The sequence below is a fragment of the Rhincodon typus genome, chromosome 4 (assembly GCF_021869965.1).
Source record: "Rhincodon typus isolate 14 chromosome 4, sRhiTyp1.1, whole genome shotgun sequence".
Taxonomy (NCBI): Eukaryota; Metazoa; Chordata; class Chondrichthyes; order Orectolobiformes; family Rhincodontidae; genus Rhincodon; species Rhincodon typus.
Window position 1 is genome coordinate 114,022,888 of NC_063335.1, and position 23,504 is coordinate 114,046,391.

General features: G+C 42.0%; 1 protein-coding gene across 2 annotated transcripts in view; it reads right to left on the minus strand.

The window, feature by feature from the left end:
• Nucleotides 1-23,504, minus strand: part of LOC109919584 (arf-GAP with GTPase, ANK repeat and PH domain-containing protein 3-like) — a 531,088-nt gene that overhangs the window by 104,017 nt on the left and 403,567 nt on the right. For both annotated transcript variants that reach the window (XM_048596313.1, XM_048596312.1), the window contains exon 11: nucleotides 22,854-23,022. In XM_048596313.1, the coding sequence (XP_048452270.1) occupies nucleotides 22,854-23,022 (169 nt within the window). The remainder of the gene's footprint in view (nucleotides 1-22,853; nucleotides 23,023-23,504) is intronic.

Here is a 23,504-nt window from a genome sequence, read left to right on the forward strand (position 1 = left end):
CACAACCCGTCCCTACACCGCCACAACCCATCCCTACACCATCACAACCGGCCCCTACACCGTCACAACCCGTCCCCTACACCGCCATAACCCGTCCCTAGACCGCCACAACCCGTCCCTACACCGCCACAACCGGTCCGCACATGTCATAACTAGTCCATACACTATCACAAATCATTCTGAATTCCATCACAACCAATCAGTACACTAACACTTGGTGATGAGTTGTTGAGGAGCACTATTGCCTTTGGAATGTGGAGCCTCAGCCCGGGGAAGCACCACCCCATACTGCGGGGATTGGGGATCCATCCTGGGGGCACATGGAGCTCTGCCCGGGCTGGGTTGGGTGGGGGTTCATGCTGCCATGGCCTAAGGATGTGCAGCTCCACCCTGGGGATGTGCAGACTTGTCCTCAGCACACATCATTGCTATAAGTACCAGGCTAGAGTGAAGTATTACAAAAGAAGTAAATGATTTAAAATCCATCATTTTCAAATTTGTAAGCGCTGTGATTTAAATTTTCTGTGATGTGTCGCGCGTCGATTGAACATGCCATCCGTGTTAATTTCATTAAACGCAATTCTCTCCTATCGTACAGAGTAATAACAGTGTCTATCCAGTAATTAGCTCTAATTAGTATCGGTAATTAGCCTGTTAGACCAGACTAAATTAATCTTTCATTTCTCACCAGGGGACGCTTCGAAGAAAAGCAGCACTGAGATTGAGGTGGGAGGGGGATGGTGGTGTTAAGGGGGTATAAGGGGCCAGGGGGTGGTAGGATGGAGGAGGAACATGAGAATGTATCCAAATCTCTTTAATGTAATAGACCAAAAAATACATCGAAGGTTTGCCACAATGACTCAATGCAGCAACATTAAAAAACAAATTGAAAATCAACAGTGGTATAATTTTGACGTTAAAAGGCTGGCATTTTTTGAAAGCTATTTCACAGAATCGTGCCACCGTGAAAGGTTTCGCACAGGGCCAATCAATGAAAAATTACGCTATTGAGAAATTATTCATCCAGTCTATTTATCAGAAAAATAATTTAAATCAGCTTTCATATTTCAGCACTCAAACTTTACAAAAATGCCCCGAAGAACGGAGGCTTAACACTGAAGTAGTGAAAATTCTGAGTAAATTACACACTGGAGTGGGACAGACAGTTATAGGCTCACAGCCTGTCAATGAAAAGGGGGCTGTAATAGTCTCATACTCCGCCAATTTAAGTTAAAGAGAGTGAGGGGATACTACACCATTACATATACTGCTGAGAAGAAGGGTGCACTTTGTCATTCTCTTCCAAAGGCACAGCCTCTCACACACTGACACAAGCAGTGTCAAACACACATCACCAACAATACATTCTTACACACACAGCCAGGGAACACAGTTTCACATTGACAGGGGCTGGGGTGTGACTACAGTTTCACATTCCTCTGGGAAGGGGGCTTGGGATTGGTATGGCAGGGTTACAGTCCCACACAGTACAGGCAGGGTTACAGTTTCACTGTACTGGCAGGGAAACAGCTTCGCACTGTACCGGCAGGGTTACGGCCTCACACTGTATCGGCAGGGTTACAGCCTCACACTGTATCAGTAGGATTACGGTCTCACACTGTACTGGCAGGGTTACAGCCTTACACTGTACCGGCAGGGTTGCAGCCTCACACTGTACTGGCAGTGTTATAGCCTCACACTGTACTGGCACGGTTACAGTTTCACTCTACTGGCAGAGTTACAGAATCACACTGTACTGGCAGGGTTACAGACTCACACTGTACTGGCATGGTTACAGCTTCACTCTACTGGCAGGGTTACAGCCTCACACTGTATCGGCAGGGTTACAGTCTCACATAGTACTGACAGAGTTACAGTTTCAATGTACTTGCAGAGTTACAGACTCAGACTGTACTGGCAGGGTTACAGACTCACACTGTACTGGCAGGGAAACAGCTTCACTGTACTGGCACGGAAACAGTCTCCCACTGCACTGGTTGTGTGGTCAAGTGGATACAGTCTCACTCTCCTCTAGGTGGTACAGTATGAAAAACATTGCATAAGGATACAGTCTCTGCCACACTGCTGGGGATACAGTTTCATAAACGTAAACTAAGGATATGGTATTACAAACATTGCCAACAGTACGATCTCTCAAATTACTGTGGTACAGTCACACAGTTTGCTGGAAGAACGGCCTCGCACAGTGCACATATACACACAGATGTAGAGTCTCACCTTGTGTACTAACACTGTAGACAGGAGTGCAGAGACTTTTTTGCATTGCAAGGTGCGATGTGATTCTGTCATTGCTGACACTATCTGGAGAGACTTGTGAATGAGCAGGCACTCAATGACTTCATTTTGTTTAGTGCTGTGGGTGTGATGTAATCAAAACAAACAAGAGCAGATCTGTGTCCTGGGAATACTCACTGGCAATAAGCATGTGGAACCAGAGACACCTGTTTACTACAGGTAAGATTCATCAGAGATTCTGCAACTGGATCACTCTCCCTTTCAGTTGAGAATAATTCATATTTTCCATGTTTTAAATAACTCTCACTCATATAGTGATTGTTGCATGGCATTTAGCAGCACCGAATGGTCTCTAAGTTTTAATCGCACACTTGGGACAGCCTCTTTGCACGTGTCAGGAAAATGGCAGTTTCCGTGTACCATGTATCGATTCAGCTAATCAGCTAATCAGCACAATGCTATTGGCACAATACAGAATATATGGAACCAAAGGGAGCAACTAGCTGCTCACCCCCTCCCACTTCCAGAAACCTGAGTTCATCCAAACCTCTGCTCCTTATGCCCGCAGTTGCCCTATCGCCCTATCACTTCCCACCCCAGTGTGCTCCTTGACCATCACAGGCTACACTTTGATTTATAAAATTCTCATCATTTCTTTCAAATCCCACCACAGTTTAGCTCCTGATCATTGGAATCTCGTACAACCCTCGAGGTTTCTGCGCTTCTGTAAACCGCGCCCAGACCTGCACCAATTACCACTGTTCCACCACTGGGAACTGTGTCTTCAGATGCAAGCTCTGGAATGCTTTTCCCAAATACTTTCACCTCTATTTCTCATTGTCCTCCTTTAAGACACTTCTTAAAACCCAACCTCTGATAAAGTGTTTGCTCGCCTGCCTAAAAGGTCCTTGTTAAAGAGAATATGCAGGTCACACAGGATCTGAGGAGACATTTTGGCTTGGTAGATTTTTGTCAGAATGACTGAAAACCTCTCCTTTGACATGAGGTTAACACTGATCAGAAACTGAACTGGACTTGCCACATAAACACAGCAGCTACAACGGCAGGTCAGAGGCTAGGAATACTACAGTGAGTAACTCACCTCCTGGCCCCTCAAAGCCTGTCCAACATCTACAAGGCACAAGTTAGGATGGAATACTCCCCATTGTCTGGATGGGTGCAGCTCCAACAACACTCAAGGAGCTTGACAAAGCAGCCCGCTTGATTGGCACCGCATCCACAAGCACCTTCCCAATCTGAACAGTTGCCCTTTTAGATAGTTCAAAAGCTTCTTGATAGCTATGGAAATGCAGCTTGGTAGAACACTGGTCCCAGCGTGGTTCAGGTGTAGACCACCCAAAGCAGCCATTTTACTTATTCGTGGGATGTGGGCTCCAACTGTCCATTGAATAGTTTCCTGGACTGTTTCAGATAGCAGTTGAGAGTCAACCAAATTGCTGCAGGTATGGAGACAAATGTATACAGGGTAAGGTGGCAGATTTCCTTTCATAAAGGGCACTAGTGAACCGAATGGGTCTTTACTAAAATCAATGATAGTTTCATGATCACCATCGTTGAGTCTAGCTTTATATTCCAGATTATTCAATAAGGATTTGAACCTGTTCCTCCAGCATCTTAGTCTGAGCCATTTGATTACTAGTTGAGGACCACTACACTGTCTCCCCCACATTTGACCAGAATAGATCAGGTCTGTTCTTGGACAACCTGAATCTTATTTGAGGCTGTCTGCAGATGACCTCATTGTAATCAATCAGGTGATTTGGATCTGTCTTTGAAAATATGCAATGATTTTAACATCAGCAAAGCATAGATCAATTCCTGTCTCAACCACTCAAATTCACCCCTATCAGTGATGTGCATACTGCCACAATTTAGAATCTGTGTTAACCAAAAGACTCATTTCTCTTTCTGCTTCCCTACTGATTTCACACTCCGTTCTGTGACATTTAGTATTGCTGCGATGCAGTTTCTCGAGTTCAAATAAGGATTCAGTTTGTCTCTGACTCCACCTGCATCCGTACAGTCCATATCTGCAGCCGCCACATCCCCATTAACCTTCCACTTGGCTGTTGTAGCCACTCTGTTAGTTAAGGAGCTTTCCCCCAAATTGGCATCAGGCGGCCAGAGGTTTTTGTCGGGAATTCATGAGGCGCATCAGTCTGCAGACCTCATGTTGTGTTAACACCATTATACACATAGTGGGATAATGAGGCATTACCACTAATGCTTTCAACTGCTCCTTTTCCATGTAATTCGCAAGCTTTCTACCACACCAAGTCATAACCTGTTTAAAACACATCACGAGGCTCTGGTGAAGAATCTTTGCCCTGTGTAATACTGATCTGCACAGGTCATCTACTTCACTTGCCTCTGCCACCCTGCTGATCTTAACCATCATTTCTAGAGCAGCCAATTCCTGCAGCTAGATCCTGTTGCAATCCAGCTGACTGAAGCTGAGAGTAACAGAGCCAGACCAGACTCAGTCCGACTGGGCTGTGCCATGCCAGGCCAGAGCACCCATACACTGGTCTTTGTAGGGTTACAGCCCAATGACACCACACACACACACACACACACACACACACACACACACACACACACACAGTGTCTCTCTCTCTCTCTCTTCTTGAGTGAATGCTGGCAGCAGTCCCCCCACTGCCTAGAAATTTACCACAGGATCGGAGCTAAACTCCGTGTGCCTGTGTGTGCACAGCCTCTGATGGGACAAACTGATCACTGATCTCCATCTGCTGAGGCAGTGCTGCTCTCCACTGACACAATATAATAAGCTTTATATCTGAAGACTACTGGTAGGGAATGTTTATTTTCCAGGGAGTATGATTGTGTGTGCCTGTACATGTGTATGCAATGGGTTGGGTACATGCGCATGAGTGTGCAACTCACTGGTGAGGATACTTTGGTTTGGTGCTATTGGGCTCTCACAGCTGAAGGTGAGACAGACACCTACAGCCAGACAGCAATAAACTAACTACCTGTAAAATAGCATTGTAGCAGTGAATGGTGGCGCATGCAACATGTTTAACCCAACGTCGAGCATGAGCAATATGTGTACGTGTAAGAGGTTACTCCTATCAAAGGAAATAGGTGAACTTCTCTTTGCCCGTGGTCTACACATTCCCAACTCTTTGTGAGTGTCCAGCGCAGTTCAGCTAAGACACCCAAAGTCAACTGAACATTAAAGCTTACCAAACAATCTACTTGACTGGGATCACATACACTTCCTCCACCACTGACACCCAGTAGCTGCAGAGCGTATCATCTACAGCTGCCAGACCTGCTTGGTTTCTTCAGCATTTTCTCTACCTTCCTGTTTATTTCAGATTGCCAACATCCACAATGTTTTGTTTTTGTGTAAAGGGCACATTCAACCCAACAGAGGCACTTGGTCTAGTCATGGTCACCAAGGCACAAGGGCTGGATGCAGTGTCATGAAACTGAATCCAATCTCAGGGTCCAATTTATGGGAAAGATTAGAACTAGGTTTTCCAACTGGAAATGATATGTAAGGGAGTTAATCTCAAGAAGGGAGAGTGAAAAGTAAATGCTACAGAAAAGTGCATCTGGAACACTACGTTAAATTAATCAGAAGAAATAGAGCAAAGGGACATGGGTTCAAACTTGACAAATATCAATCTAGGAGTTTGTTCACAGAGAGGTATCAATACTTGCAGAGATAACAAAAACCTGGGAATCAATTTAGAAACAACAATTATAGGGGTAATGGAAGTGGAAAGGACTATTCTGGTTGTGCTAGGTGGAAGAATGAAGATGGACTGAATGGCTTCTTCCATCTGTTATAATCTTTTGCACAGGACTGGGTTAGACATTGACACTAAAGATAGAACAACAAGGAAAAATTAACATGCAATTGCTGTATCTTATCAGAAATGTCCTACAGCACTTGAAACACTGTAAATTGTTCTAAAATCACTCCAGCCAAACTCAGCAGCCACTTTACGCACAGCAAGATCTCACAAGTAACAATGAGAGGATCGAGCAGTTAATATACTTTCTGATAGTGCTGGTTGATTGTGAGCTGAGCTGTGAATAAATCTGTTACTCTCCCATTAATAGCTAATCACACTCTGGTACGAATAGGGCAGAGACTGGAATTGACAGAGTTTTAGAACAGTTTCTACAAGAGGCAGCTCTCAAATATAAATAGCACAGAACTATCATAGCTTATCCTGTCAGCTCTGCAATGTGTCTGCCTGCCAACTCATGCTCCTTTTGTCCAAGCACACATCTTATCAGCACAAGCCACTGCCTGTCACACTGAATGTCAGCAAAAATTTTCACATCAAAAGAGATTTTAATCTGTACAGTCAACATGATATAAAATCAACGGCACAGAGCTAACCTCTGGCCCTCAGTTTGCAGTGATTATTGACCCATTGTGCCAGTGACTGAACGGCTCTCACATTTCCAATGTTCACACTGCACGAGCTTCCCAACAATATCAAACAAAACCTAGTCAGGAGCTCAAGATATGGAACATAGTCCAAATACCTAACTTTTCATACCCAGATTTAATTATCAACTTGCTGCAAACTGGAAATAGATGGCACAAACAGGTTTGACTATGTCCTGTTGGCAACTGCATTGACACAGAGTACCACAGGTCATGATAGCCGTGCAGACAGAGGGACACTCATACTATCACAGAACAGTCAGTCATTCATTCAGTTCCCACTCACCCTCTCAGGTAAATTCTGCCATTCAATAAGATTGCGGCTGAATCTGTAGCTGAATGTAAAAACAACCACCCGCATTTACATAGTACCTTGAATGTAGCAAAATACCCAAAGTGCTTCACAGGAGCATTCTAAAGCAAAATTCAACATTGAGCTACACAAGGGAATATGAGGGTAGTTCAGTAAAAGTTTGGTTTATGAGGTAGATTATAAGGGACGTTTACAAAGGGGAAGAGAGTGGCAGGGGGATTTAGGGAGGCCATCCAGAATTTAGGCATGGCCACTCATAGTTTGGTGATGGAAACTGGGATGTACACAAGAGGCATGATTTGCAGAAGTGCAGAGGTCTCAGAGGATACAGAATGATGGAAACATCGAAGATAAGGATGATAATTTCAAAATTGAGCCATTGCTAATGCAGGAGTCAATGCTGGTCAGTGAGCAGAAAGACAGTGGTTAAATGGGATGTTTCTTCCTTTCATAGCAGGCTGAGTACTGACTGTCTGACACCAAGGTGAATAATGAACCTGAACTTGCTCCCAATTGGACAGAATAGAATCCATCTGAAATGGCTCCTCCTAGAAGCTGAATACTTTCATTGCAAATTCCATTCCGTCTTATTCAGGCAGGTAGAATAGGACTGAACATGTTTAGTACAAGCCATTTGCATCAGTAATCGGAACTGAAGAGAAGTGAGTTACACCTCCCTATACACAGTATGCACACACCCTAATGTATTACATTGTTACTGGGCAAATAACCCAAACATACTGTACCAATACTCTTTACACCCCAAATGTTTAACGTGCACAGACCTCTAAGATACACACTTCCTGTACAGCTAACTCTAATGTATTACAAGGCTATTGCATACTATACCATAATGCAACTGTACACAAACCTTGATATATCACACTGTATGCATAACCAGAATATACTGTATTGTTAAAAAAATTAAAGAGTAGAATATTAACAGCACAGAAGGAGGGCCATCATATTCATATCTACTCTAATCCCATTTTCCAGCACTTGGCCATAGTCTTATGTTTCTGGCATTTCAAGTGTTCAGCCAACTACTTCTGCCTCTACTATCCTTTCAAGCAGTGAGTTTCAAATACCCACCCTATGGGTGAAAAAAGTGCCCTTTCATCTGCTCTAAATCTCTGGCTCCCTCCCTTAAAACTGTGCCCTCTGGATATTAACTCCTTTACTACAGGGTAAAGTTTCTCCCTATCTACCCTGACCAAGCCCTTCAGAACTTTGTGCACCTCAATCAGCTCCCCAGACAGTATTCTGGTGAATCTTCCCTGCACTCCCTCCAGCGCAATCACATCCTTCCTACAGTGCAGAGACCTGAACTGCACACAGTGCTCCAGCTGTGGCCTCACCAAAGTTTTGTACAGTTCCATCATAATCTCCTTGCTCTTGTATTCAGTGCCTTGACTAATAAAGACAAGTATCCCATCTTATTTCTTAACCACTTTATCTGCCTGTTCTGCTGCCTTCAAGAACCTATGGACATACAAGACCAAGGTCACTCTGACCTTCTGTACTGCTCAGGATCTTACCATTCAACATGTGCTTCCCTGCCTCGTTCGTTCCCCAAAATACATCTAAACACATCCCTAATGTAATGCATGATTACTTTACACAAATCAGTAATACACTATACTTACTGTACACAGAATCTAAACTATTGTTAAATTACACTGACTGCAGTTTTAGTGTACACATGCCAGTAACATACTGCACAGTGTTTTATTCGTTCTTGGGACGTGGACATTACTGCTAGGCCAGCAGTTATCTTCCATCTCTAATTGTTAAGAGTCAGCCACATTGCTGTGTGTCTGGAGTCACACGCAGGCCAGACTGGCAAGGACAGCAGATTTCCTTCCCTTAAGTACATTAGTGAACCAGATAAGATTTAATAACAAGTGACAATGGTCACCATTAGACTAACTTTTAATTACATGAACAAGTGCTCATTGATTCAAATTTCATAATCTACCATGGTGGGATTTGAAACCACATTCCCAGAACATTAGCCTAGGGTTCGGGATTACTTGTCCAGTGACTATACCAATACACTACAACTCCCGTACTGCACAGACACCTTTAATATACTGCACTGTTACTGTACAAATATCCCAAAATACTGCGCTGTTATTGTTGTGTTGGTGCGGACTCGATGGGCCAAAGGCCTCATCTCTACTGCATGATTCTGTAACTGTACTCATATCCCTAACATCCAACCATGTACTGTACAAATGCCTATACAATATACTTAATATTCACACACTACTGTAATGTACAGTAATGTACAGAATGTAATGTCCAGTTACTCTGCACAAACTCATATACTGCACTGACACTGTACTCAAAGTTCTAATATTTTACTACATAAATAAGTCTAGTGTGCCTCACTAACTGGTATATATTGTAAGGTTTTGAATTCCAGTGTTATGGAACTGATGCACAAACAGCTACAACAAATAAAACACAAAGTCAACTTTTGATGGGTTTTGCAACAAATTATTGAGAGGCTGGGCAGACCAATGGGCTGGGGACAGAAAGGGTTAATTAGCTTGACACTCAAGAATCTAAATATGCTAGAAAGATAAGGGATTAATGGTTAGGAAAAATCTTACCCGAAACAGTTTTCCAATGGATCACCCACTCCCCTCCTACACAAACTATATTTGTTTGAAAGGTTAATTGTTTGTGAGGTCTGATTTGAAAACAAAGTCTCCTGTGCACCATTCTCATCTCCTTCTCTTCCTCCAGCCTAATTAACCTTTACAGGAATTCGTGTCTGAATCTGTCCCCCTCTAACTTCAGCAAAGTCCACAGGGATCAGGACAGAGCTGCCAAGACATGAAATATACAGGATGATCGCTTCACTAAACATGCTGGGTACAAGCTGATAATTAAATCGAGTAAAAGCAGCAGAACCTGCAAGACCCACAAAATGCATTTTAGCAACTGGAAAAGGACAGAAGAGAGTCACACCCAGCCAGCACACACCCCTAATATACTGCACTGTTACAATACACCCACCCCTATATACCGAATCGCTACAGTGCACCCACTCTAATGTACCACACTGTCACAGTACACTCAGCCCTAATATACAGCACTGTTTACAGTACACTCACCCCTAATACACAGCACTGTTATCATAAACCCACCCTAATACACAGCACTGTTACAGTACATCCACCCCTAATATACTGCATTGTTACAGTACACTCACCCTGAATATACTGCATTGTTACAGTACACTCACCCTGAATATACTGCATTGTTACCGTACACTCACCCTTAATATATTGCATTGTTACAGTACATCCACCCCTAATATACTGCACTGTTACAGTACACTCACCCCTAATATACTGAACTGTTACAGTACACTCATCCCTAATATGCCGCACTGTTACATTGCACTCACCCCTAATATACTGCACTGTTACACTGCACTCACCCCTAATATACTGCACTGTTACACTGCACTCACCCCTACTACACAACACTCCTACAGTACACGCACCCCTAATATACTACACTGTTATCGTACACACACCGTAACATGCTGCACTGTTATAGTACATCCACCCCAATATACCGCATGGTTACAGTACAGTCACCCCAAATATAACACTGTTACAGTACGCTTACCCTAATATACCACACTGTTACAGTGCACTCACCCCTAATGCACAGCACTGTTATCATACACCCACCCTAATATACCACACTGTTACAGTACATCCACTCCAATATACCACATTGTTACAGTACTTCCACCCTAATACCCGCACTGTTACAGTATACCCACGCCTAATATACTGCACTGTCACAGTGCACTCATCCCTAATACACATCAGTTACAAAACACCCACCCCTAATATACCACATTGTTACAATACGCTCACCCCTAAAATACCCTGTTGTTACAGTGCACTTACCTCTAAGATACCATGTTGTTACAGTACACCAACCTTAATATACCACGCTATTACTGTACACTCACCTCTAACAGACCACACTGTTACAGTACACTCACCCCTAACAGACCACACTGTTACAGTACACTCACCCTTAATATACCAAACTGTTACAGGATACTCACCCCTAATTTACCACGCTGTTACGGTACACCCACAGTAATATACCACACTGTTACGATACACCTACCATAACATACCGCACTGTTACTGTACACTGACCTGTTACAGGACACTCACCCCTAATATATCGCACTGTTACGGTACACCAACTGTAAAATACCACACTGTCACCCCTAATATACAGTATCGCTACAGTACACTCACTAATAATGCATCACTGTTAGAATAAAAAACAGAACAGCAGACAAACAGTCCCTTCGCCCACCAAGCCTGCTCTGACACTTGATACCTTTCTGAACTAAAAACCTCTTGCCTTGACTCAGTCCATACCCCTCCATTCCCTGCCTATTCATATGCCTGCAAAGATGCCTCTTAAATTTTGCTATTGTATCCGAATCCAGCATGTCCTATGGGTGCGCATCCAGACATTTAACACACTCTGTGTAAACAACTTGCCACTCACATCTCCTTTAAACTTTCACTTCACACCTATGTCCCCTATTGACTGTGGGGAGGCAATGGCCTAGTGATGTCATTGCTGGACTGTTAATCCAAGGACCTAGATTAATGTTCAGGGGACCTGGCTCGAATCCCACCATGGCAGAATGGGGTATTTGAATTCAATTAAAAGAAAATCTAAATTAAGGGTCTAATGATGACCATGAATCAATTGTCAACTGTCAATTGTCAGGAAAGACTCATCTGGTTCACTAATGTCCTTTAGGCAAGGAAACCGCTATCCTTACCCGGTCCGACCTATATGTGACTCTAGACCCTGACTGACTCTTAACTGTGCTCTGAATAATTAGGGAGGGGCAATAAATGCTGGCCCAGCCAGAGATGCCCTCATTCTATGGAAGGAAATCAAAAGAAGCCCTACTGTACTATAGGTCCCTGTAACATAGGAGACTGAGAGGGTGACCTTATAGAGGTCTATAAAATCATGAGAGGCATAGATACGGTAGATAGCCAATAGCTTTTCCTCATGGTGGGGGAATCTAAACCTAGAGGGTACAGGTGAGGGGGAGAGACACAAAAGGGTCCAAAGGGGCAACCTTTTTACAAAGAGGGTGGTGAGTGTCTGGAACGGGCTGCTAGAGGTAGTGGTGGAAGCAAGTAAAATTTTGTCATTTAGTAATACTTAGACAAGTACAAGGATGGCATAGGTATGGAGGGATATGGACCAAATGCAGGCAAATGGGACTAGATTAATTGTGAAAATTGGATGGCATGGACAAGTTGGGCTAAAGGACCAGTTTCCATGCTGTAAATCTCTATGATCTATGACAGTATAGTAAGGTTGCAGATGACACCAAAATTGCTGGTATACTGAAGAAGGTTATCTAAGAGTACAGTAGGATCTGGATCAACTGGACCAGTGGGCCAAGGAATAGCAGTTAGAGTTTATTTCAGATAAAATGCAAGTTGTTGCATTTTGGTAAGACAAACTAGGGAAGATTAATGGTAGAATCCTGGGGAGTGATGTCAAACAGACAGACCTACAGGTGCAAGTACACAGTTCCTCAAAAGTGGTGTCACAGATAGATAGGGTGGTGAAATTAAGGCATTTGGCATGCTGGCCTTTATTAGTCAGAGCATTTTGTACAGGAGTTGGGACATCACGTTACGGTTGGTCATGACATCTGGACAGGTACATGGATAGGAAAGGTTTAGAGGGATATGGGCCAAAAACAAGCAAATGGGATTAGTTCAGTTTAGGAAACCTGATTGGCATGGATGAGTTGGGCCAAAGGGTCTATTTCCATGCTGTATGACTCTATGACTGTAAGCGCAGGGGAATGTGAAGAAACAGTTAGGAGAGCAAATGGGGGCATGAAAGAGTGCTGGTGCATAAAGTTAGGGAGAATTCCAAGATATTCTATAAATATATCATGGGGAAGAGGATAACCAGGCAAACAATAGGGCCCATTAGGGACAAAGGGTAAAATCTATGCGCACTGATAATGAGAACAGTGGTCAGGTGTTAAATGAGGTGCTTCACATCTTTACTTTGGAGAATGAGGATGTAGGTACAGAATTCGGGGAGAGGGTCTGTGAGGTACTTGAGCAGTTTGACATAGCGAGTGAGGAGATAATGGAGGTCTTGCCTTATGAAAAGAGATTGAGCAATAACCATATGCCACTCTTTTTAAACAATCCAAGTTTCAAAAATGATAATATTTTACACATCTGCCACCACATGGTGTGAGAAATAGCTCTTGGCATCAAGGTCACATTTGGTATCAAGGGGCCCGAGCAAAACTGGAGTCAATGGGTATCGGGGGATAACTCACTGCTGGTTGGAATCATACCCGGCACATAGGAGGATGGCCGTGGTTGTTGGAAGCCAGTCATCTCAGCTCCAGGACATCTGCATAGGAGTTCCTCAGGGTAGTGTCCTAGGCTCAACCATATTCAGCTGCTTCATCAATGATCTTCCCTCCATCATAAGGTCAAAAGTGGGATGTTTGCTAATGATTTTGCACATGTTCAGCAGCATTTGTGACTGAAGTTACGATGGGGAATAGCTGAACCCCTCCGATAATTAAACTAAAACATAAACCCATATCCGTTATGATAGGAGTAGGGGTTCCCCTCTAATAATTACCCCCGAAACTCCCAGAGAAGGTTGCCTTTCCCCTTGTAATCTATTAAATGAGTGGTTAGAAGGAAGAAAATCCCTGATCTCCACTTTACAAGTAACAAGAAACAATGTATTTATTTAACCCAACAATGAACAAATTAACAAAATTCCCACTTAGACTACTAACTACTTCCTAACTGGTCTAAATTCTACTGGAATACTGTTTAAATAAAGACAAGTCCTATTAATATAAAGCCAATTAATAAGAAGCCATAAATTATAACTTAATTTCTTCAAGTTCGCATTGACTGTCGTCTGGAATATTCTGTTCGTCTCCACTCTCTTCACAAATGCCTTTCTTCTGTTAATTCTGCTGTCAAGGAAGTTTTATCTGTATAATTTCTTCAATGAGGACTTTGAGCTAAAATACCATGGTACTTTTGATTAATTAGATGGGCTTTCTCTGAGAGCAGAATGGTGCTAACTCTGGCAGATCACAGTTGTCTCTCTCTTTCAGATGACAGTTGGCTCTCCGATTTTCCAAATGCCCTTATCTTGTATACCCGTAATAACAATCAAATTCTTATAGTAAGATTGGTTTTAGGTTGTCAACACCATCAGATTTAAATTCAATTGGCTTTCTGTTTCTAGGTGCTTCGTTTAAATTAATTGGCCGAATTCAAACTCATTGTCACAACATCAGAACAAGACTGAGATAGCAAGAACTGCAGATGCTGAAGTCAGAGATAACAAAATGTGGAGCTGGAGAAACACAGCAGGCCAGGCAGCATCAGAGGAGCAGGAAAGCTGTCGTTTCAGGTCAAGACCCTTCCCAGGACCCTTCTTCAGAAAAAGGAACAGCTTTCCTGCTCCTCTGATACTGCCTGGCCTGCTGTGTTCCTCCAGTTCCACACTTTGTTATCAAAATAAGACTGCCTTTTTGCCTGCCACCAAAAATGCATTTTTGATACACTTGTTTCACTTTTTGAGGCTCTCTTTACTGGCAACTTCAGCTGCTGCTCACAAACATAGTTTTTTTTTAAATTTCTAGAAAGATGGCTTCTTTTTTCTAAATCTTAAGACTATTACCATGAAATACATAATTCAGTACTCTAAAGTTATACCTTTCATACTAATTCTAAATATATATAACATTGGACCATACCGGTTCTATCTTATCTGGACATTTTCTTTAAACCTGTGATAACTCATCTACAATAAAATGTTTCCATTCCGCAACATGTACAATTTTTAAGTTAAAAGCTTATAACATAAGACTCCAATGAAATAGTCTCATATTTTTGTCCTTAAATTTTTAGAAAAACGTGAGATGCTCGGGGTGTGAATACACAACCATCTCCAAAAAAAAACACACAAGAAAAATATCCAATTGGCCTTTTAATTCCGCCATCATCCTCCTGCATCAATACAGCTCCAACCCCTACATTGCTGGCATCAATAGCGACTTTAAAGAGTTTCGAGACATTTTGTAGCTAAAACTGGTGCAGTGGTTAATACGGTTTTAAATTCTCAAATGCCTCCTTGCATTGTTCTGTCCACCGAAATTTTGTGTTCTTCTTTAGCAAATCCATCAGTGGTACCACCACGCTACTAAAGTTCGACACAAACTTCGAGTAGAATCCGCTCAGTCCCAAAAATTGAAGCACCTCTTTCTTCAAGGATGGTCTTGGAAATTCCTTGATGGCCTTCGTCTTTATGTTCCTCGGGGTGATCCTTCCATGTCGATGTTATGTTCCAAGAACATCACTTCTGCCTTCACGAATTCAGTCTTTGCTAAGTTTATAACCAGTTTTGCCTCCCTTAGTCTTTCAAAGAGCTCTGCTAAATACACGATGTGTTCTTTCCATGAATGGATAAAGATGACGACATTATCTATATAGACAGCACAATTATTCAGTCCTGCCACAACTCTGTTCATAAGTCTTTGAAATGTGGCTGGCGCATTCTTCATACCAAAGGGTATTACTTTGAATTGATACAGTTCATTTGGGGTTACAAATGCAAAAACTTCTTTTGCTGTCCCTGATAAAGGTACTTGCCAGTAACCACAGAGTAAGTCCAACTTGGTGACATACGTGGCTTGTCCAACTTTTTCCACACAGTCCTCCAGCCTTCAAATTGGGTATGAGTCCAATTTAGTTCCCAGGAATTAAAAGCTGAACATATGAGGAATGTTTGAGGACTCTGGGTCTATACTCAATGGAGTTTAGAAGGATGAGGGGGGATTTAATTGAAACTTACAGAACACTGAATGGCCTGGATAGAATGGATGTTGGGAAGATGTTTCCACTGGTAGGACAGACTAGGACCCGAGGGCACAGTCTTAGAGTAAAGGGAAGATCTTTTAGAACAGAGATAAGGAGAAACTTCTTCAGCCAGAGAGTGGTGAATCTATGGAATTCACTCCCACAGAAGGCTGCGGAGGCCAGGTCATCCAGTATATTTAAGACGTAGATAGATAGATTCTTCACTGTCAAGGGGATCAAGGGTTAGCAGAGGATCACGGGGAGAAAGCAGGAGAATAGAGTTGAGAAACTTATCAGCCATGATTGAGTGGCAGAGCAGATCTGATGGGCTGCATGGTCCAATTTCAGCTCCTAATGTCTTATGGTCTTATAGTTATGGCGTTGACTTTCCAACAATCCATGCAGAACTGTTGAGTACCATCAGACTTCTATTCACTTTGACTTGGCTCGATGACGTCTTCTTGCAATATCGCTTCCCCTTCCTTCTGTACCTGTGCGGCTTTAAGAGCTATAAGCCTGTAGGGGTGCCGTTTTTTTGGAACAGCATTCCCTACATCAACCTCATGCATTATAGTACTAGTCCTCCCTGTTCTATTCCCACAGATGCCCTCATATTCCATGCCTTTCAATTCAGTCCTCTGTTCCTGAGACAGATAGCTCACTATCCTATTCCATTCTCTAAGAACTCCCTCATTGTTTAACTTACTTCGAGGCACATCAAAATCAAATGATTCAGATTCTGATTCCTCACTCTGTGGGGCAGTAACCAATAGCTTTTTCTCTGGTTCCCTTTCCAAAGATGCTAGTTTTATTACTTCCTATGGCTTTTCTATCATTTGACATATATGACAGGTACAGCAAAATTCAACTACATCCTCATGCAATCCAGGCCAATAGAAGTGCTTTTGTATTTTAGCCTGAGTCTTCCTCACTCCTAAATAACCTCTTACCAGTAATTCATGTGCTACCCGTAAAACTTGCTATCCGTAAGCTAGCGGCAACGCAACCTGGTGCACTTCCACTCATTTCACATCCGCACCAACCTGCCAAGGTCTCCATTTTCACCTTAGGATTCTTTTCAAGGATAGAATCCTTGAAATAATAAGGATAGAATCCTTAAAATAATAACAGTCGGAAATATATTCTGATTGCTTTTTCGAGTAAGCTTTACGATATAGATCATTAATTGTCTCATCTTTTTGTCGTAACTCCAGTAATGTATCAGAACTAAACACCTTTGCCTGACCCTCTACCTGTTTAGGTTCTTCCTTGATCATTTTGTCAAACAGGGTGTCAGCTAACTGGACCTTAACTCCTTCATCTTTCTCTTTGGTTTTCCCCTCTTGCTTTAACCTTTGACTATGGGATCTTGACACCACACAGTCTGGAAAATTTTTCTTTTAACTCTTCAGTTCCTGGTTTTTCTTCAGCTTCTCCCCTGCAAGGGATGTCACTCCCAGTTTTGTTCCTGCCAGGTGTTTCCAAGAACAAACTGTATTCCTGGAATTGGCACTCATTTAATCACTCCCACTTTAACTTCCCCAGTCTTGATTGGACTTTCCAACCTTATCTCACACAGGGGAATGTTAAACCTCTGTCCATCTATTCCACAGGTTACCGCTGTCTCAGGTAACATTTCAGAGGGAGTGAAAATACTTTCATCTCTTACTATTAGAGATTGACCAGCTCCCGTATCTCTCAATATTTTAACTTCTTTACCTTCTCTCCCTGTTCTTCCTGAGTAAACCTTACCCACAGAGGTGAAGTCTTTGTAGAGATCGGGCACCCTTTACTACCTTAAATAATCCCATTGGTTGAGCCTCTTTTACCACATCCTTTTTCCTAGTGCCTTTCTTAAACCATCAGCACTGCGACTTTGTGTGTCCTACCTTATTGCAGTGAAAACACCTGAAGTTTCATGCCTCCTATTCACCCGCTTGGGTTTCTTTTTTCATCTGTAGTAAACAGCTCCCAGTGTGATCTACTTTTTGTTTTTCAGTGAAGGATCTCCCTTTTTCCCAATTTCTATCCCTCACAGCATGAAATTGCTGTTGGAAGCTAAATTTTAATTTATGGACTAATGCATATTCATCCGCCATCTCTGCAGCTCTTCTTACTTTGGTAACTTTCTGTTCCTCAATATGAGTCCTTATTATCTCTGGAAGTGAATTTTTAAAATCCTCCAGCACAATAATCTCTCTAAGATCCTCATTTGTACTTTCTACCTTTAATGCCCTCACCCATCTATCAAAGTTGCTCTGTTTAATTCTTTCGAATTCGACATAAATCTGACTTGGTTCCTTCTTTATGTTTCTGAACCGTTGTCTATATGCTTCTGGTATCAATTCATAGGCACTCGAAATAGCCTGTTTAACCTCTCCATAATCTCTTGACAACTCATCTGACAGTGCTGCGAATACCTCACTCGCCCTGCCTACCAACTTGGTCCGAATTAACATTACCTACATATCCTCTGGCCAATTCATCTGCCTAGTCAGTTTCTCAAATGAAATCAAAAAGGTTTCTACATCTTTTTCATTGAATTTTGGTAATGTTTTAACACATTTGTATACCATCCCTACAATGTCTTTGGCTATCATGGGGTTGCTCATCATTCTCCTCCTGACTGAGCCTCTTTTATCTTCATCTCCATCCTTTTAAATTGACTTTCCTGTTCAGTTTGAAACTTCTAAAGTTCAAACTCTCTCTCTCTTTCTCCCTCTCTTTCTTTTTGCTCAGCTAAGAACCTTCTCTCCCTTTCTTTATCTTCTAACATGGCTCTTCTTTCCCTTTCTTCTGCTTGTAATCGTAATTCAAACTCTCTCGCCTTCCTTTCATTCTCTAACTCCAGTTGTCTCATTTGCAATCTAAGTTTTTCTAACTCCACTGCACTTGCCTGCTTATCTGATATACCTAAGTGCTTGAGTAACTCCATTACAATTTCAGCTTTCCTTTTATCCTGAGTTAAATCCAATTCTGATCTGTTTGTTAATTCTAATAGTATATCCCTTCCTCCGTTTTTCTGAACTTTCTTGGCAAATTTGGGAAGCATCTTCAAACCTCAGTACCTCTTTAACAATGTTAAGAGCCATTTCTCACTTTTAATTTAACCAACAACAAGTAACAGAAATTAAACAGACTTTGTTCTCACCTAAGTTTTATTTAAAGATCTAGGACAGTAATCCCCAAGTCTGTTTAAATCTACCTAAATCCGTTCAGATCCCGTACACGCAGCGTCCAGATCCCGCACTCAAACCATCCAGATCCCGGACTTGATCTGTCTAAATCCATCCAGATCCCGGACTTGAACCCTCTATTGTTATTATGATAGGGAATGGCCGAACCCCTCCGATAATTAAACTAAAACACAAGCCCCCATCCGCTATGGTAGGAGTAGGGGTTCTCCTCTAATAATTACCCCTGAAACACCCAGAGAAGCTCGTCTTTCCCCTTGTAATCTATTAAATGAGTGGTTAAAAGAAAGAAAATCCCTGATCTCCACTTTACAAGTAACAAGAAACAATGTATTTATTTAACCCAACAATGAACAAATTAACAAAATTACTAACAAACTGACAATTCACCCTTAAACTACTAACTACTTCCTAACTGGTTTAAATTCTATTGGAATGTTGTTTAAATAAAGACAAGTCCCATTAATATAAACCCAATTAATAAGAAGCCATAAATTATAACTTAATCTCTCCAAGTTCGCATTGACTCTCTTCTGGAATATTCTGTCGTCTCCACCCTCTTCAAAAATGTCTTCTGCTAATTTCGCTGTCAAGGATGTTTTATCTCTATAATTTCTTCAATAAGGACTTTGAGCTAAAATACCATGGTACATTTGATTAATTAGATGGGCTTTCTCTGAGAGCAGAATGGTGCTAACTCTGGCAGATCACAGTTGTCTCTCATCGATTTTCCAAATGCCCTCGTTTTATATACCCGTAATGACAATCAAATTCTTATAGTAAGATTGCTTTTAGGTTGTCAACACCATCAGATTTTAAATTCAGTTGGCTTTCTGTTTCTAGGTTCTTCGTTTAAATTAATTGGCTGAATTCAAACTTGTCACAACATCAAAACAAGTAATGCATTTTTGATACACTTGTTTCACTTTTTGAGGCTCTCTGCACTGGCAACTTCAGCTATTACCAACAGACACATTTTTTAAATATTTCTAAGTACAGACAAATCACAAATCTCTTAAAGCAACCAACATTTTAGCTTCCTGCCTTCCACCTCACAATTCTCTACCCAACTTCATAACACTGATTCCTGTTCAAATGCAGCAAGACCTGGAGAATATCCAGATTGGACTAATGTGTGGCGATGACATTCATACCTCACAAGTGTCAGACAATGACTATCTCAAACAAGATAGAATCTATTTTCTCTTGATTTTCAATGGCATTATCATCACTGAATCCCTCATTGTCAGTATCCTGAGGGTTACCATTAACTAGAAACTGAACTGGACAAGCCTAGTAATCACTGTGGCTGCAAGAGCTCGTCAGAAGCTAGAAATATTATAATGAGTCGCTCACCTCCTGACTCCTTAATGACTGTCCACTATCCACAAGGCACAAGTCTGGAGTTTATAAATACTACCCATTTGTTTGGATGAGTGCAACACTCTCAAGAAGCTTGACACTATACAGGACAAAACAATCCCTTTGACTGTCAACCCATCAACCATCTTCAATACACATTCTGTTCATCACCAACACACAGGAGCAGCAGTGTGTACCATCTACAAGATGCACTGTAGTAACTCACCATGGCTCTTTCAATAGAACCTTCCAAACCCACAACCACTTTCATCTAGACGGACAAGGGCAGCATCACTTGCAAGTTCCCCTCCAAGCCACTCACAATCCTGACTTGGAAATATATCGCCACTCCTTCACTGCTGCTGGGTCAAAAACCTGGAACTCCCTCCCTAATAGCATTGTGGGTTAACCTACAGTACAAAGATTGTAGTGTTCAAGAATATAATTCACCAATACCTTCTTGAGAGCATCTAGGAATGGGTAATAAATGCTGACCTAGCCAGTGAAGCCCACATCCCATGAGAAATACAAAAGCTCTTTGCAAGTCAATCAGTTTTTGGCACAACAGTGATAGGGGAGGAGCTTGGCAGCCCTGTAGCCTGCTCCACTCAGTCTAATCCTACACTGTGTCAGAGCCAGTCAGTACACAAAATCCCCTTCACACAACAAAAATTCCTCATTGCAGCCTTTATGAACCCAGTTTCCTTGTTCAATATTGTGTCGGAAATTGGTTTCTACTCAGAAATCCTTTGCATTCACTCAGTGCGATTTCTTTCGTTAATGCCTCTTCCTGAGTCACTTAACACAAGAGTTAACACAGCCCATTTATTTCCTGAACAAAAACAAAGTTGCTGGAAACGCTCAGCAGATCTGGCAGCATCTGTGAAGGAGAAAACAGAGTTAACATTTCGGATCCGGTGACCCTTCCTCAGAGTTGATGGTGGCTGGGAAAACTGACGTTTAACTGACGTATAAACTGATGTTTTCCCAGCCACCATCAGTTCTGAGGAAGGGTCACTGGACCCGAAAGGTTAACTCTGTTTTCTCCTTCACAGATGCTGCCAGACCTGCTGAGCTTTTCCAGCAACTTTGTTTCTGTTCCTGATTTACAGCATCCGCAGTTCTTTTGGTTTCCATTTATTTCCTGCATGGGTTCCTTAAACTCCTCTTCCACAGACACTTCTAAATCTGGAGATTTACTCTTACTGAGTGCTTTTAAGCCACTCAGGACTTCTTTTCTTCTGCCCAGACTGCATTAGAGACTGCTAAACTGTATGATTGCTGCTACAAGACTTTTTTTGCTCTGAATGCCCTGCTTCTCTCTCTGAAATAAACCAGCACAATACTTGAAGTTCTGATGGCTCTTGTCTTTTATTTTCACTTCTGTCTCCCTGTATTGTGGGACACCTTCTGGCTATGTAACAGAACATCTATGTTTCTATTTTTTCCCTTTGTTTCAAAATTATTAAATAATTCATCTAAAAGGTTTAAAAACACTTATTAAAATGTTTGGAAACAAATCCTCTAACAGCCTGAAACTGCAGAACTCAAAAATGAAACTTAAACTATTTCCTCCATTTCTTAAACCACACAGTGTGAAACACAAATCAAACATAGTTTGATACCTGGTTCCGTCCAGTTTAGAACTCAAGCTTCCAGGTAATTAATGTTATATCCTTTATAAGATACTGCAGAATCACCAATATCCCTACCTCAATTATCTGTTTAAGAGGCTGAATTTTCAAACAGTCACAATCACCACTTTCATTTCATTCCAACCAAAGATTCAACAGTTTCTGTTTGCCATATGAACTGATCTTCTATTTTCATCAGCAGAGATATGTGTATCACTAGAGTTAAACTGGCACTAAACATCAACGGGCACCAAAACAGATCACCAACTGCACCAAAACAGATCACTGACACCAAACAATGGCACCAACCAGCCCCAACACTGACCACAGACCAGACATCAACACTGATCACCAACACCGATCACCGATATTGATCACTTACACTGATCACCAACACCACTCACCGATATTGATCACTTACATTGATCACCAGTGATCACCGATATTGATCACTTACACTGATCACCAACACTAATCACTGCCATTGATCCCACCAACAACAATCACTGATACTGATTGTTAACCAGCCCTGATCCTAAATTTGAACCAATGAAGTGTAAGCAATAGTCTAACACTGACACCAATGTTGCCCCTGCAATGATTCAAAGTTCACTACAGTCACAAAGTGTGAACATCCTCCAAACAATCCAGCACAGTGCAAGCACCTGTTGGAAAAGCACCATCACTTACCCGGATTCGCAGCCAGTTGCAGGTTACTCCTGTCCTTGGTGAGCCCATTAGTTTTGGGGCTGGCACTTGGAGCATTACCGGCTGTTGCCCGTGGAGGCCTCTTGCCTGGCACTTTAACCGTTGTCCGTAGCAGGTCAATTTCCTTACCATGAACATTCTGCATATAATCCTAATGGGCAGCAGAGAGAGAGAGCATTAGAAACGATATCCGTCCCTGAGGCAGCAACATAAATAACCAGGCATGGAGTTTACCAACAAACTGGCACTGGGCATCTAGAGGTAGAACCAGGTGACACAACATTCTCTTCAATGAAAAGGGGGCAGTTTTTTTGTTCACTAACTGAAACTTTCAAAAATTACGAATGGTTTGTGAAAATATGACATATTGTGGTAACATTTTGTGCATGGAGAAAAAGGAGACTTAGCCCAGAGAAAGACATGAAATGTAAACACAGCTTTCAGAATTTGGGGTTTTGGAGCATGTACATTTACAAGCTACAAGCTCATCAGCATCTATCACAGAATTAACTGCTTTGGTGGCTGCAGAGATGTCCAGACTTCAATTACTCACATCTCAATAAGAATGACTCCCATTATACTTAAAGGAGATCAGAGTATATTAGCAGACACCAGAGTTAGAGCAGTCCACAT